The following is a 12322-nucleotide window of genomic DNA, read 5'->3' as shown; positions in this document are numbered from 1 at the left end:
CTTTGGTTAGACGACCAGGTTAAGAACATTTACACATGCACTCCCTCACGGCGTGTATATGGTACATGAACAATGGCTTTACACTCGGCTCTATTCATTGGGGGTTGGGCTTTGTTGATATTAAGGTATTTTTTGTCATAATAAATTGACATTGCCTGTTAACACACTACACCAGAATCTGTGATTCCCCATGTGGAAAACCCCCAGGATGCCCCCATCTATTTTAATACCCTGGTCTGGGGCAAGTGTGGCTAGTCTCCAGGGAAACTCCACAACAGGGGCAAGAATAGAATGAAGGAAAGTTCTTTCCATGACCATCCTCAAAAAAAAAAAAGAGAGAGGCACTGATAACCTTCAGGCCGAACAGTGGGCCTTGCGTAAGAGACAGGAAGTGAGGAAACTCTTACACAGTCTGACAGTAATACTCTAATATATATTTCTTATATACTTTTCTTATATATGCTGTCACAGACTATTGACAACACCATTGGATTTAATTTATAGTATAGAAGAGTCTATTAAATCTAACTCAAGACAATTCAAATAAACTTATTTTTATATACATGTTTTTAACACAAAAATTAACTGCTCCTTGGACAAATAAATGGAGAAGTCTACTTCTATTTCTGGAACTGTATTTTGACTGTTGGGTTCTTAGAACTTCATCAAAAAGTGTTCCCCATTCACTCTCCTTATATTCTAAACCCATAATGCTAATAAAATGCTAATGAGAACAAAAATATGAACCTTGCCTTTATCATAGACTGATGGCAAACAACTGCAGAAGGTGATTGTTCAAGAATCGTAATAAAACACTGTCCCATACTGCACTTTCTCCTGCCAATCACGAGATCTATTGCTGCTCTTTTAAGGCTTGCTGTGGTACAGTCCTTTTCCGCTTGTCTCCAGTTCACACAAACACATGGAAGACTCTGAAATGAACAGCCCTCTCCAGCGTTAGCTGCCATTTGATTAACCTGTATGAGGGAAATTAATGCAGGGTTGGAAGTCCTTACCCCTCAATACTGTCTGTGAATTTACAAAAAATCATATTCAGTGGTTAAATGTGTCATTTCATCTGCAATACATTACTAAACTCTCCTTCAATTTACTGTAGTTGTTTCATCCACTTTTCCTAACACAAATATTTATTATTGAGATAGTTACATCTAACTAATGCTAAGTTAGCTATTTAACTAAAGAGAGATTCATATTGAAATAAACGTTTCTCTTAGTCACAAGGCAGTTTTCTTAAAAGTTCACTTAAAACAAGCGCTCTAGAAAAAACAAAGAAAGAACTTAAATCTGCAGCCCTCAGCAATCTTCATCCAAAAATCATGTCCGGCCAATCCCTTTGTCCTCAGAAACCCAAGGGTCGGGTGGGATGGTTAAACCAGTGGGATTAGCAATGAAGCAGGATAACAAAAAATAAGAATATTTCAAAATGTGGCCGTTCCTACCTACTCTCTCAGCAGCTGTGGTAATCCCAGAGAGGACTGAGAAGAGCCCAGGGCACACTCCTGTGATTTGTGTGTGGATTAGGATTGAAGACTAGGATAATGGGATTACAGCCTGAATTACTGCTCTGCTCAACATGGACTGAGCAATAATAATTTTTTTTAAATGGCGGAGAGCTCCACAGAGTGGATATAGACATGAAAGAGCCCCACAGTCTGAAATCATTCAAGTTTTCAAAAAAACTTTAATCATCAGAATAGATATCATTTTACAGTTGTGAGGTGATTAGCTTCTAGGGAGCTGCCCAGATGGTACATTACTGCATTACTGCAATAATCCACAGTCCAGATGCTGGATTACTCTGCACTCTCTTTATTGTGCTGGATTTCTTTCAGATCGCTGTCCAAAAACCATCAGTGTATTTGATTTTCATCTGCTTTTCATTTATTTAATGTTTAAGGGAAATTGTAGGAAACGGAATAACAGATTTTTGTTCTGTGCTGTAGTGAAAGTGACTTGAAAGCTCAGAGAATGACAGCAAATTAGAGAATCAAAGGTTCTGTTCAGGGCATGCATTTATTACACCAACCTGACCTTAGAGAAAAGTGAAATTCACAGACAGAGCAGAACAAATGTACACCAACTTCCTTCCACTGAGATTAATGTGGATATCCTCCAGAACCGGGTCAAGTAGTCATTTTTAGACATAAAGATGTGTTGTTATGGCTTTTGCTAAGTGTCATTCACTGGACATCAGTGTGTCTGCAAGAAAAAGGCTTTCTGTTTCTTCCTGACTTCTGCATGCATTTGAGGGAGCTGGTGGCTTCACCAGATTGCTGTGTGTATACGTCAGCAGTGGGCGGCCTTGTCAGATAATCAGATAATAAAGGGATTAGGCAGAAAGTCCTCTACTATCCAGATCCTAGATCAGCTGCTCATGCTCATATATGAAATGTAACCATTTTAAGGCAAAACACAAAACTGATCTTAGGTCAGCGTGCAAGGGCCATGCCTACAAACCATACCGTCATCCCATAGAAAGATGGTGCGCTTTGCATGTGATTGGACAAGAAAAAAGAGATAGTTAATTTGATCCAATAGAGTGGAACAGATTGAGGTGGGTGTGAGGGGTCACTAAACACTTAGGTGGTGCATTTAAATCTATATTTGGCCTCCATCTCATGCTGTCATTTATGCCAAATAAATGTTTTGCTGAGTGAGAGAATCTAAAGTTCCACCTATGAGTATCTGCAAGGTCTTGTATTCTCAAGCAAAGCTTTTAAGGAGGCATAAATAGCCTTTCCACATCAAATCTACAAAGTGAAGGTCTCTGCATCCAGGCAAACAAACAGAGAGCGAGGGTCTCTGCATCCAGGCAAACAGAGTGAGGGTCTCTGCATCCAGGCAAACAAACAGAGAGTGAGGGTCTCTGCATCCAGGCAAACAAACAGAGAGCGAGGGTCTCTGCATCCAGGCAAACAAACAGAGAGTGAGGGTCTCTGCATCCAGGCAGGATTCCTCCCTCCATCATCTCAATCTGTCACAGCAGGAAAGGTGTCTTTTACGGAAAATTAACTTTTTCTAAATGACAGAAAACTATAAAAAGCCAGAGATATTTCTGTGGTCGGATGCTGCATAACAAAGGAAAAAGGTAATGAGGAGAGAAGCCATGAAGAGGTGCTCCAGCACACATCACTGAAGTGAAGCGGTTACTTTCACCAAAAATACTTTCCCACTTCCCTCCGGTTCTTCTCACTCGATCTCTTACACAGGCACACTTCATATAAACACAAGAGAAGCTGCACATAAAAATGAGTCATTTTTTGTTTCTTTTTTTGCACAACCTGTTTTTATTATGAGCAAGCTACATATCATCCTATAATAAGCTACCTGTGATAAAAAAGCGATACATGTCCTGCATGATTCACTCAATTGTTAATACAAAACAATGCAAATGTAAATCATAAAAAGCTTTTTCTTTTACTTAATCAAAAGAACTGAAGAAAGGGGGGGGGCGGGGAATCGCACATTCGAAACACAAAGAACATACAAAACAGATCAGGTTCAAAATATTTAAGGCTGCAGTTCAAGGCACTGGCAGAAATTTAGAAAAAAATGTATTTTTTAATTAATTTTTTTGATCTTCTGATATCATCCAGATTCTGTATTTGGGAGAGTAGCATGATGCCTGGACACTGGATCACTGAGAACAGTTCCACGGAAAAGACGGGGCCACGGTGACAGGCCCCAAGCGCTGCAGCGGCAGCTCTACTGACGGAGGCGCTAGCGTCCCTCCGAGCGAAGGCCAGGAAGGTGGGGTAGGGGAGCCTGCAGATAAAACATGGCAGAGAAAACAACCAAGTCCCACAGGAAGGCAGACATGCTTTTTTTGGGGTTACTCCCTCAGGAGGGCAAGATTAAGGACATCCAGGGCATCGTAATATAGGTCACAGTGACAGTAGGGCCCCGCCCCTGCTTCTGACCACGGCCCTGCCAAAGCCTAAAACCTTTTTGGCAAACTTAATGGAACTCAAACGAAGGAAATGCTGGCTGAAGAAGCCCCCCCCCCCCCAATCTCCCTCCCTCCCTCCCTCTCTCTTCCACTCTCCCTCTCTAAAACCTCAACTCAGCAACAACGGTGTAATGTAAGCCAGACGTAGACCCACAGACATGGACAGTAAACCTTCTAAGCATGTGCAATTCAATTCAAGCCACACTTTATCCCGGTCCTTTCTCGGATGTCCATACACATGCAGGCTGACCTTCGCATCTTGCAGAAACTATAGGAAGTGAGAACTTTGATGATTTGGACACTTCTGAGCACATCCGACTCTCTCACAGCTTTAAAGCTTGGGCTCATTAGGGAAGGACAAAGTCTGCTTATTAAACACATACAAGACCCAGACATTTACACACATGCATATCACACTCACACACACGCACGCACACACGCACGCACACACACACAGAAGAACCACAATATAAAGGAACCACTAGACAAATGATAAAACCATTAAAAAGACATGAAAGTGCAAATTATCTGTTCAGAACAGTCTTGAGTGGGTAGAGCACCATAATCATGAAAAGGGCAGGAGGGTGTCTCGTCATGAGCTGTGTGCAGAAAAGAGACAAAGGGTGAGTGTGTGTGCACGCACGTGGGTGTGTGTGTGTGTGTGTGTGTGTGTGTGTGTGTGTGTGTTTGTGCATGCACATCACACCCACTCCTGGAGGGAGCGTCTACAGTGAACCAGAACTTTGGGAGTCTCTTTCTTCTGCAACGTGGTCAGGATGATGTAGATCACTCCCAGAATGCACAGCACCAGAACCAGCGGAACCGTCACCAGGATGAGGGTCATGACATGGTTGTCAGCTTCCTTCTCCCGCAACACCACATTCACCTCCTTATCTTCTCCCTCAGGGTTGTCGTCATCGGTGGTGACATCATTGATGTCGTTATCGTTGTAGTCGTTGGTGTCTTGGTCATGGCCCCTGTTCTCTGGCCTGTCGAGTTCTGGCTTTTTATCCGTACCTGGGTCTGCACTATAGTGAACCCGACAGCCCATGAAATCATTCAGGATGGACCTTGGGTATCCCGGATCAATTTTCATCCGCTTGTTGTCAAACCGCCAGTACGTTGTGCCTTTATAGAAGTACGTATAAACTATGGAGAAGACAGATGGGTCATATTTTAATGATACAACTTGACAGCAATACAGTTAAATAATAGATGGAAGTCAAGGCAACACAGATCATCAGGTCGTTGGGAGTTCCACTCCATCAAGAGAATTTTCCCTCCTGCTTTCTTATGAAGGTACAGAAGAAAGAAATAAAGGGAAATGTTTGGCCACTGCGATATTCTCCTAGGAACCAAAACATACTGCTCTTGATCCAAAGCGCCACATCTGTTGCTTTAAAAGGATTTAACAAAGGCAACCATGCCCAAGCGTGTGAAATGAATACTGAAGCAGGAACCAAAGCTTTAGGGATCTGGACCTCATCACAATCCTTACTTTCTCTGCAGTGAAGTTACATTTTCCTACTCACTGCTCTGAATCAACACAACTCTCCTTTTGTGATGGGCATTTTCCCGGGCACCAGTTCCCAAGCCACTGACTCACCTCCGTCATCACTGAGGAAGGCCCCCTTTGGGGATCCAGGGATGGAGCCCCACACACTGATGGGTCTTGGGTAGTCATTATCCACCGCCCGCTCCTCCTCACTGAAGCGCCAGTATCTGCAGGAGAGAAGAAACAAAATGGGGGTTACACCATACAACATGAAAACCCTGACACCTCCTCCCCCTTTAGATGTTTTTGCTTTCAGGTCCACAAAACATGGAAAAGTGCTATTGGGGAAAAATTTATACATTTTGATAATAGAATAAATAATTTAAATTTTAAAACGTATTCTACACTAGCAAAGTTGTTGCACTCATTCAGTGTAGTGTTTTTAAAACAGCCACGGGACTCTTACCTGTCTCCTCTGAAGAAGTATGTATAGCCAGATGGCTCCCACCACACGGCTGTGTCCACTCGGTCAGGCATGCCCTGACCGTACCGCGACAGCTCCTGAGGATAGCCCGGAAGCACATCAGCTTCCCTGAACAGCCAGTACTTGCTGCCTGCATGTGGGGGAGGGTGGACACACCGGGCAGAGTGGGATTAGAGAGGAAAAAAAAAAAAGGTTGGAGGGAGGGGTGAGTCGCCATGACGATCTTTACTCTTCTCCTATTATGGGAGAACAGAGACTGTATTGTGTGTGCAGAGTGAAAGCCCAGTTTCTACTAAAGCCACTGCAAGCAATGCACAAATGGTCCCCGACAAACATGGCCAGGGCTACAGAAGCCCCCGTGAGGGCCGAGTGTGTGCTGCTAGACCACCGCTGAAAAAAACGGGACCCCTCTTCATCTCTCAGCTGGCCAGTGAGAGCGTGCGAAGGGAAACTGACACAACGCAGGCCAGGCTCAGCGCTCGGGCCAAGGTCCCCTCCCCCATCGACCCGAGTGCCTTACCAGTGACGCAATTTGGCTTGAAGAGTTTGTGTCAGAGCAGGAGAAACAGATGTTTCGAAAAAGACTGATTACTGGGAAATATTTACAACTCTGTGCCATGTCTCCGGTTAAGTTGTTGTAGAGCAATGGTCCAACAAGTAGAGGAGCCTCAGACCGCTAGCTTTTGTCAGGCACAAATAGAAGCTACTGTATTTCGTTAATAGGATACCATAGATAGCTTAATAGGACAGGATACCATAGACGGCATATTGGGCAGGTAGGTTTTCTTGAAAAATGCCTTTTTAAAAACACTGCTGACCTTTGAAGAACACAAATTTCCCATCATGCCGTTCATAGGCAGCATCTATGTCCTCAGGAAGTCCAAGCCAGAAGAAAGATATGGGCATTGGGTAATTATCTAGAACTCGGTTCCGCCTCACCCTCCAGAACCAGCGACCCTGAGACACAAAGATGGATTTTGATGAAAAGACTTTCCATACCACAGACTCATATCTCTCTCTCTCTGCTTCACACACACATACACACACACACACACACACACACACACACACACGAGATGTTTTTCCATCTCTTTAAGGAATGCAAAACAATATTCTAAGAACAAGTTGCTCTATTCCAATGTAATCAGACTTTCTCTTTAAACATTGTGCAATAATTGTGCAATAACTAAGACCAATAACTTATAAACAGCTTATGACCTCATGGATTCTGCGTCACATGATAAGCTTCATTCTAATAACAGGGCTTAATTAGGGCTGTGCACTCTGTGGAGCCAACAAATCACCTTGAAGATGAACATCTCCCCCCTCAGCATAGTAACAGTGTCAAAGTCCCCCTCGCAGATGTCTGGGGCATCCTGGCCTGAGCGGCCTGTGGGCCTGGGGGGCTGCCGAGTGGCTGGGGGAACCCATGGCTGGGTGGGTCTTACAGGAACTCTGGTGGTCCTCGCTGGGGCCACAGAGGATGTGGGCTCCGATCCGGTGGTGGTCCTGTCTGAGGTCGTTGTTGTGGGCAATGGTGGAGTGGTTGCTGTCTCAGGAGGGCCTACAAACACATGGCAACACATTGTTCAGCTAACAATACACTTGCACTCTCAAAGAAATGTGACACCCCACCCCTTCCATCTATCTGCAGCTCTGGTAGGTTCCCAGAAAAGCTCATTCACTCAGCAATGCAGCAGAGGATACCGATCAACCACAATGAAGAAAATAGATCTGCACTACTATGCCCTAACCAGGATGAGGAAATCAAAGTTCATCGTTCACCAACTGAGCAAAACTTTGTTCACTGAGCTACACATTGTGCAACTAATGACATAAACAGGTAGAACGTCATGGAACTGAAAAGATTCCAAACCATTTTATATCAGTTTAAAGCTTTACGAGTGGAATTTCTTGGTAATAAAAACAAAGCATTCATGTTGAGCCTTCTCACTAATGAGTTGGATCAGGTGTTACAGTACACACATATACACACACATTCACAGGCCCTGAAGGACTGTAGTCCAATACCACTGCTGAGTATTCATGCTTACTGCGAAGGAAATGGTTCTCAAACACAACAGCCTGTATGCAAGTGCTTGATCACCATATATCTCCTGGACGCCGCTGATGTCATCCTCGCCGAGTGAGAAGTTCTCTGTGTCCATCCACTGGTAGAAGGGTGCCATGATGGCAGAGGGGTTGCTGGAGTGCTCCAGGCCCAGCGTGTGACCAAGCTCGTGAACCGCAACCAAGAACAGGTCAACGCCTGCAGAACCAGGCCGAGGGCGAGAGACAGGCCAAAACAATATGAGAATTTCTAATTGGTCACTTTACTGAGGGCAACAACAGACACAGAAAATTAGATACAACTGAAAACCCAAATAAAGGCACAAAAAAATATTAGAAGCTGGGTTTTACTACACAAAGGGGAAGATTGTCTTTGAGTTGAAGACTAGCCTTTGAGTTTGATCTGGAAAGACTGATCTGGTGGTACCTGTTCCTTCCTGCTGATTGAGTGTCCAGGGTTCGTCCAAATCAAAGTGTGTGTCACCTCCCATCCCAGGACCAGGGAAAAATGCATGAGCTAGTGACCCCCCCTCGCCATCAAAGAGAGACATGTCTCCATGGTAACCAGAGGCAAACAGCAGCATAATATCCGGCCCCTCGCTGCCATTTTTAATGTCATGGTAAAGGACCTCCTCAAATCGCAGAGGAGTCACCTTGTCCCACACCTGGAAGGCCTTCCGGATGGCATCTTTAGACTGCTCCTGGCCCACTCTGGGGGAATGATTCTGAATGCTGACAACCAGAGGAAATACATTTCAGTTCCCAAAGCAAAACCCAACTAGAGATACAGCTAGTCTCCAAATTAAAGGAATGCTTTACCCAAAAACCTCAGCCTGGCCAACAGTAAATAAAAACTAGAATAAACTCATAACCTGCTGTGCTGACCCCTACCAACTTTATCTAATTTTTAGGGGAAGTATTACTTTAATATGAATCCAGTTTCATTTACCCAGAATCTTTACTTCTCTGTCACGCACCTGAAGGTCAATTTGTCTTGATCCCACTTATGGCCTGTTAGAGCAAAGCGCTTCCGCCTGACGTTTCCTTCATTTGATTCCTCGAAGCGATCGGGAACCCCACAGCGTGGACGTTTCATAGCTCTGAAAGCATCAGACCATCCACTCAGGGAGTGCTGACAGCCACCACAATATGATCTCTGGGGATTCTGCTTTGTGGAAACTACATATTAAATCAGAATACAGTCTACATTTGAAACTGGTCTAAATAAGAAAATGGATTGCTATTAGATAATTAATGTGCATATCCAGAAGTAGATCCCACTATTTTTAACAGAAAAATATTCAAATAATTGGTAAGAACAGTTAACTGAGAAAAAACCCAAAGAAAAACAACTGTATGATCACGATAAGTCTAAAAAACACCAGTCCCTAGTATTTGTTTATATTACCCTCATCTTAATAATCTGGCCCTTTCCCATACGCATAATTGTTTGTGTGTAGGTGTTAATGGAGTACGGTGAGGACCAAGCCTGTTTACATGACTATTAACTAAAGAAACACCACTTCCTCTCTGAAATCAGCAGAGGAACTGGCAGCACTCCATACATTTAACCAGAGTTCCAACTGCTGACGTTAAAATTGAGGCCATACTTCAGAGTGGCTGTGTCTAACAGGCCAGTGACCTCCAGGCCATAGAAGCGCTGCATGTCTTTTGTGGCACTGGATAGAATCTGGGCTGACTGCATCGTGGACATCTGCCTGCTGGCCTGGGACAAGTAGCCATACGTCCTCAGCCATACCTTTGGTAGAAAACGATGAGATGAAGGAAATAACAGCGGAAAGAGGCGATGAAAGGAGAGAGCAAGTGAGAGACGAAGAGACAGTAAAGTTACTCTGCTACATTAGAAGGGCACAATAATGCACTTGGTGAATTCTTAAACTATGAGGCTTTGCTGCCCTCTGAAATAACATATTGTAAACAAAGTAAATAAACACAGTAAATAAACACAGCCACTACTGCACTACTGGCCTGACATTAATCATGTGGAGAAAAGGAAATTAAACCAAGTTAACCAATAAACAGTGCATATGTGGATCAAAACAGCAGAACTGTACGTAAAGGCAGATGTACAGGTCAGTCTGTCGGCAGGCTACACACAGTGACCCCCAACCTTTCCTAGGGTGGATGGAAACTTTCTGAAGACGTATACATAAACCAAGGGAGCTCTCAGAGGCCAGAAAACACACTGAACGCACATCAGGATGTCCACCAGCTCTACTGCAAAACTATAATCACCACAAAGTTCAAAAACGACCAAATGAATTACTAAAGATAGACAATTTAATAACTGACTAGTGGTTCAGCATATGCTCTAGGTACTGGACGTGCAAAAGTATTATTTGAAAAGTCTGCCTTCTTTTTAAAATTTCCCCAAGATGAGAAATGCATGAACAAAAGAGAGCTAGGGTCCGACTCATTTAGCCACCCATAGGTGTGTTGGAGAACCAGTATTTTTACGTATTAACACTGATCTGTCTTAGAACTCTGTATATGCACAGTTTCAGGTTGTTTTTTTTTCCACATAAAAATGTTAGGAAGCGTGTAAACTACCTCTCCGTTGAACTCGTCGTCCTGTGTGGCTGTTCCGACAGCGTTTGCCAACACCACAACGAAAGATAAGGCGACAGGTTTTAACAACCGTTTAAACAGATTCTCTTGGCGTGACATCTCTCTCTAACACATGAGCAGTGCCGATAGTTTCAGTCTGATAACGCCGCCAAATCTGGTTCGAGATGTAGGTAGATGCAGTTTGCAATTTCTCTTCCTCGGTGTAGACGTGTGTGCTAGTAACTTCACCAAAGTCCTTAAAACGATTGGTTATCAATTCAACAAAGGAAAATAAACTTAATTTAATAGATGGCTTATTAATTCCCCCCGGTTACGCAGAGGACCTTACAAACGTCTTGGCGTGTCCGCAAATGTAATCTGCACGAATTCAAGAGAATTTAAGTCCCAACATTCCTGCATTTGCAACAAAATGCTAATTTCCTCTTGTAATTCGCCCGCTCGACTGTAACCTAATGTACGAGCGGAAAAATAACAGCCGTTCCGAAACAACTATTAATACATTGCAGCTAGGTTATTACATTGCATGTTTTGCAATAAACGAGCCGGAATAGGCTACTTGTGGATTGTCGCCATGTCTTGTGCTCCAAATCTGCACACAGGCTAGCTATCTAACGGCTGCAACTTTCCGGGGGGAAAGTATCGTATTCCTCAACCAGTTGCCGAATGACTGAATGATGCCCGATTTGTATACATTAAGAATCTACAGCCTCGACCAGCCCGGCAGTGATCGTAGATACGGAGAGCGTCCCAAATATTACAGGCTTTAAAAAATATTCAACTGTTTTTGGTCACAATGCACAAAGACAAAAAAAAAAGAAGAAAAAAAAGAAACAACAACAAAAAAAACTAGCGAACATTCCATTGCTGTACAAAATGGGAAAGATACAAGCCCAATAAAATATCACAACAATTATTGGTCATCACTGCCATCTATTGTTCATATTTAGTAGGTTGCCCGAGCCAATACTTTTTAAATACGGGAAAAAAATAGATTTTATTACAGGCGTTCTAGTGGCATGTGGAGTACCAGACGCGTGTTCCCAGCCTTGGAAATCAGTGGGAAGAAAGAGTGCTGGATACATGAAGCACCAGATCTATGATCTATCTATTTAGACTATGATAACACCATATCGACAGGAAACACAAACGAAACAATGACACCGTCATTCCTGAGGCAGGAATATTAGCAAAAGGTTAGCAAAATAACTTTAGGATTTTCTCTGGTTTAATGAAAACCTCAACAATGGCTCAGTATCTAATCTTATCAATCACTACAGAAAATCAGATTTAGAAATTTGATTTTTCGCTGGGCCATGCGAGAAAAAAAAACCCCATTGTGATATAGAATATTTTAAATTCTGAAATATGCTTCAACTACATCCATTCTATTCATGTTAGGTTAACCTTGAAATCGAGATAAGCAATCCCTTTGAAATTTAGGAGCATAAAAATCTCTGTTGTACATAACTGATGCCCAATGCAAAAATGAATACATAGAGGAACATTACAAGCAAATTAAAATTCAGATAAGTCAAACATGAGATGGTGTATTGATGGACTTGTAATGGCTGGTATACAGACACCAGTTTACACAGATAGCCCGTCCCTACTTATTTACCGTTGCACTTTCCAGTACCTCCATTCTGGTTGTGCGATATATAGATGATGTTGTGGCTGTTCATAGCACTCATGGTAGTGGAATTACATTCCTCAA

General features: G+C 43.1%; 1 protein-coding gene across 2 annotated transcripts; it reads right to left on the bottom strand.

Annotated features, from left to right (window-relative positions):
• Positions 1 to 3590: 3590 nt before the first annotated feature.
• Positions 3591 to 11429, bottom strand: mmp15a (matrix metallopeptidase 15a). Of its 2 annotated transcripts, XM_027019643.2 has the most exons (11): positions 10591 to 11429; positions 9630 to 9778; positions 8997 to 9119; positions 8447 to 8751; positions 8057 to 8218; positions 7254 to 7513; positions 6768 to 6906; positions 5932 to 6079; positions 5577 to 5692; positions 4865 to 5119; positions 3591 to 3786 (listed from the first exon to the last, which is right to left on the bottom strand). In XM_027019643.2, the coding sequence occupies exons 1-11, from the start codon at positions 10705 to 10707 to the stop codon at positions 3659 to 3661; spliced, it is 1902 nt and encodes a 633-aa protein (XP_026875444.2). In that variant the 5' UTR covers positions 10708 to 11429; the 3' UTR covers positions 3591 to 3658. The 2 variants fall into 2 exon arrangements, with proteins under 2 accessions (XP_026875444.2, XP_026875441.2); XM_027019640.2 differs by lacking the exon at positions 3591 to 3786 and having other exon boundaries at positions 4032 to 5119; positions 10591 to 11427.
• Positions 11430 to 12322: the final 893 nt, after the last annotated feature.

Source organism: Electrophorus electricus, chromosome 12 (genome assembly GCF_013358815.1).
Source record: "Electrophorus electricus isolate fEleEle1 chromosome 12, fEleEle1.pri, whole genome shotgun sequence".
NCBI lineage: Eukaryota > Metazoa > Chordata > Actinopteri > Gymnotiformes > Gymnotidae > Electrophorus > Electrophorus electricus.
This window is presented reverse-complemented; position numbering and strand designations above follow the sequence as displayed.

Bases quoted from the DNA above. Each gene is read 5' to 3' on its own strand.
- mmp15a (XM_027019640.2), bottom strand. From the start codon at position 10,707: ATGTCACGCCAAGAGAATCTGTTTAAACGGTTGTTAAAACCTGTCGCC. The intron at 8,752-8,996 runs GTGCGTGACAGA...TCTGGTTGTCAG, and splicing joins CAAGACAAATTGACCTTCAG to CATTCAGAATCATTCCCCCA. The intron at 6,907-7,253 runs GTGATTTGTTGG...TTTGTGTCTCAG, and splicing joins GGGAGATGTTCATCTTCAAG to GGTCGCTGGTTCTGGAGGGT.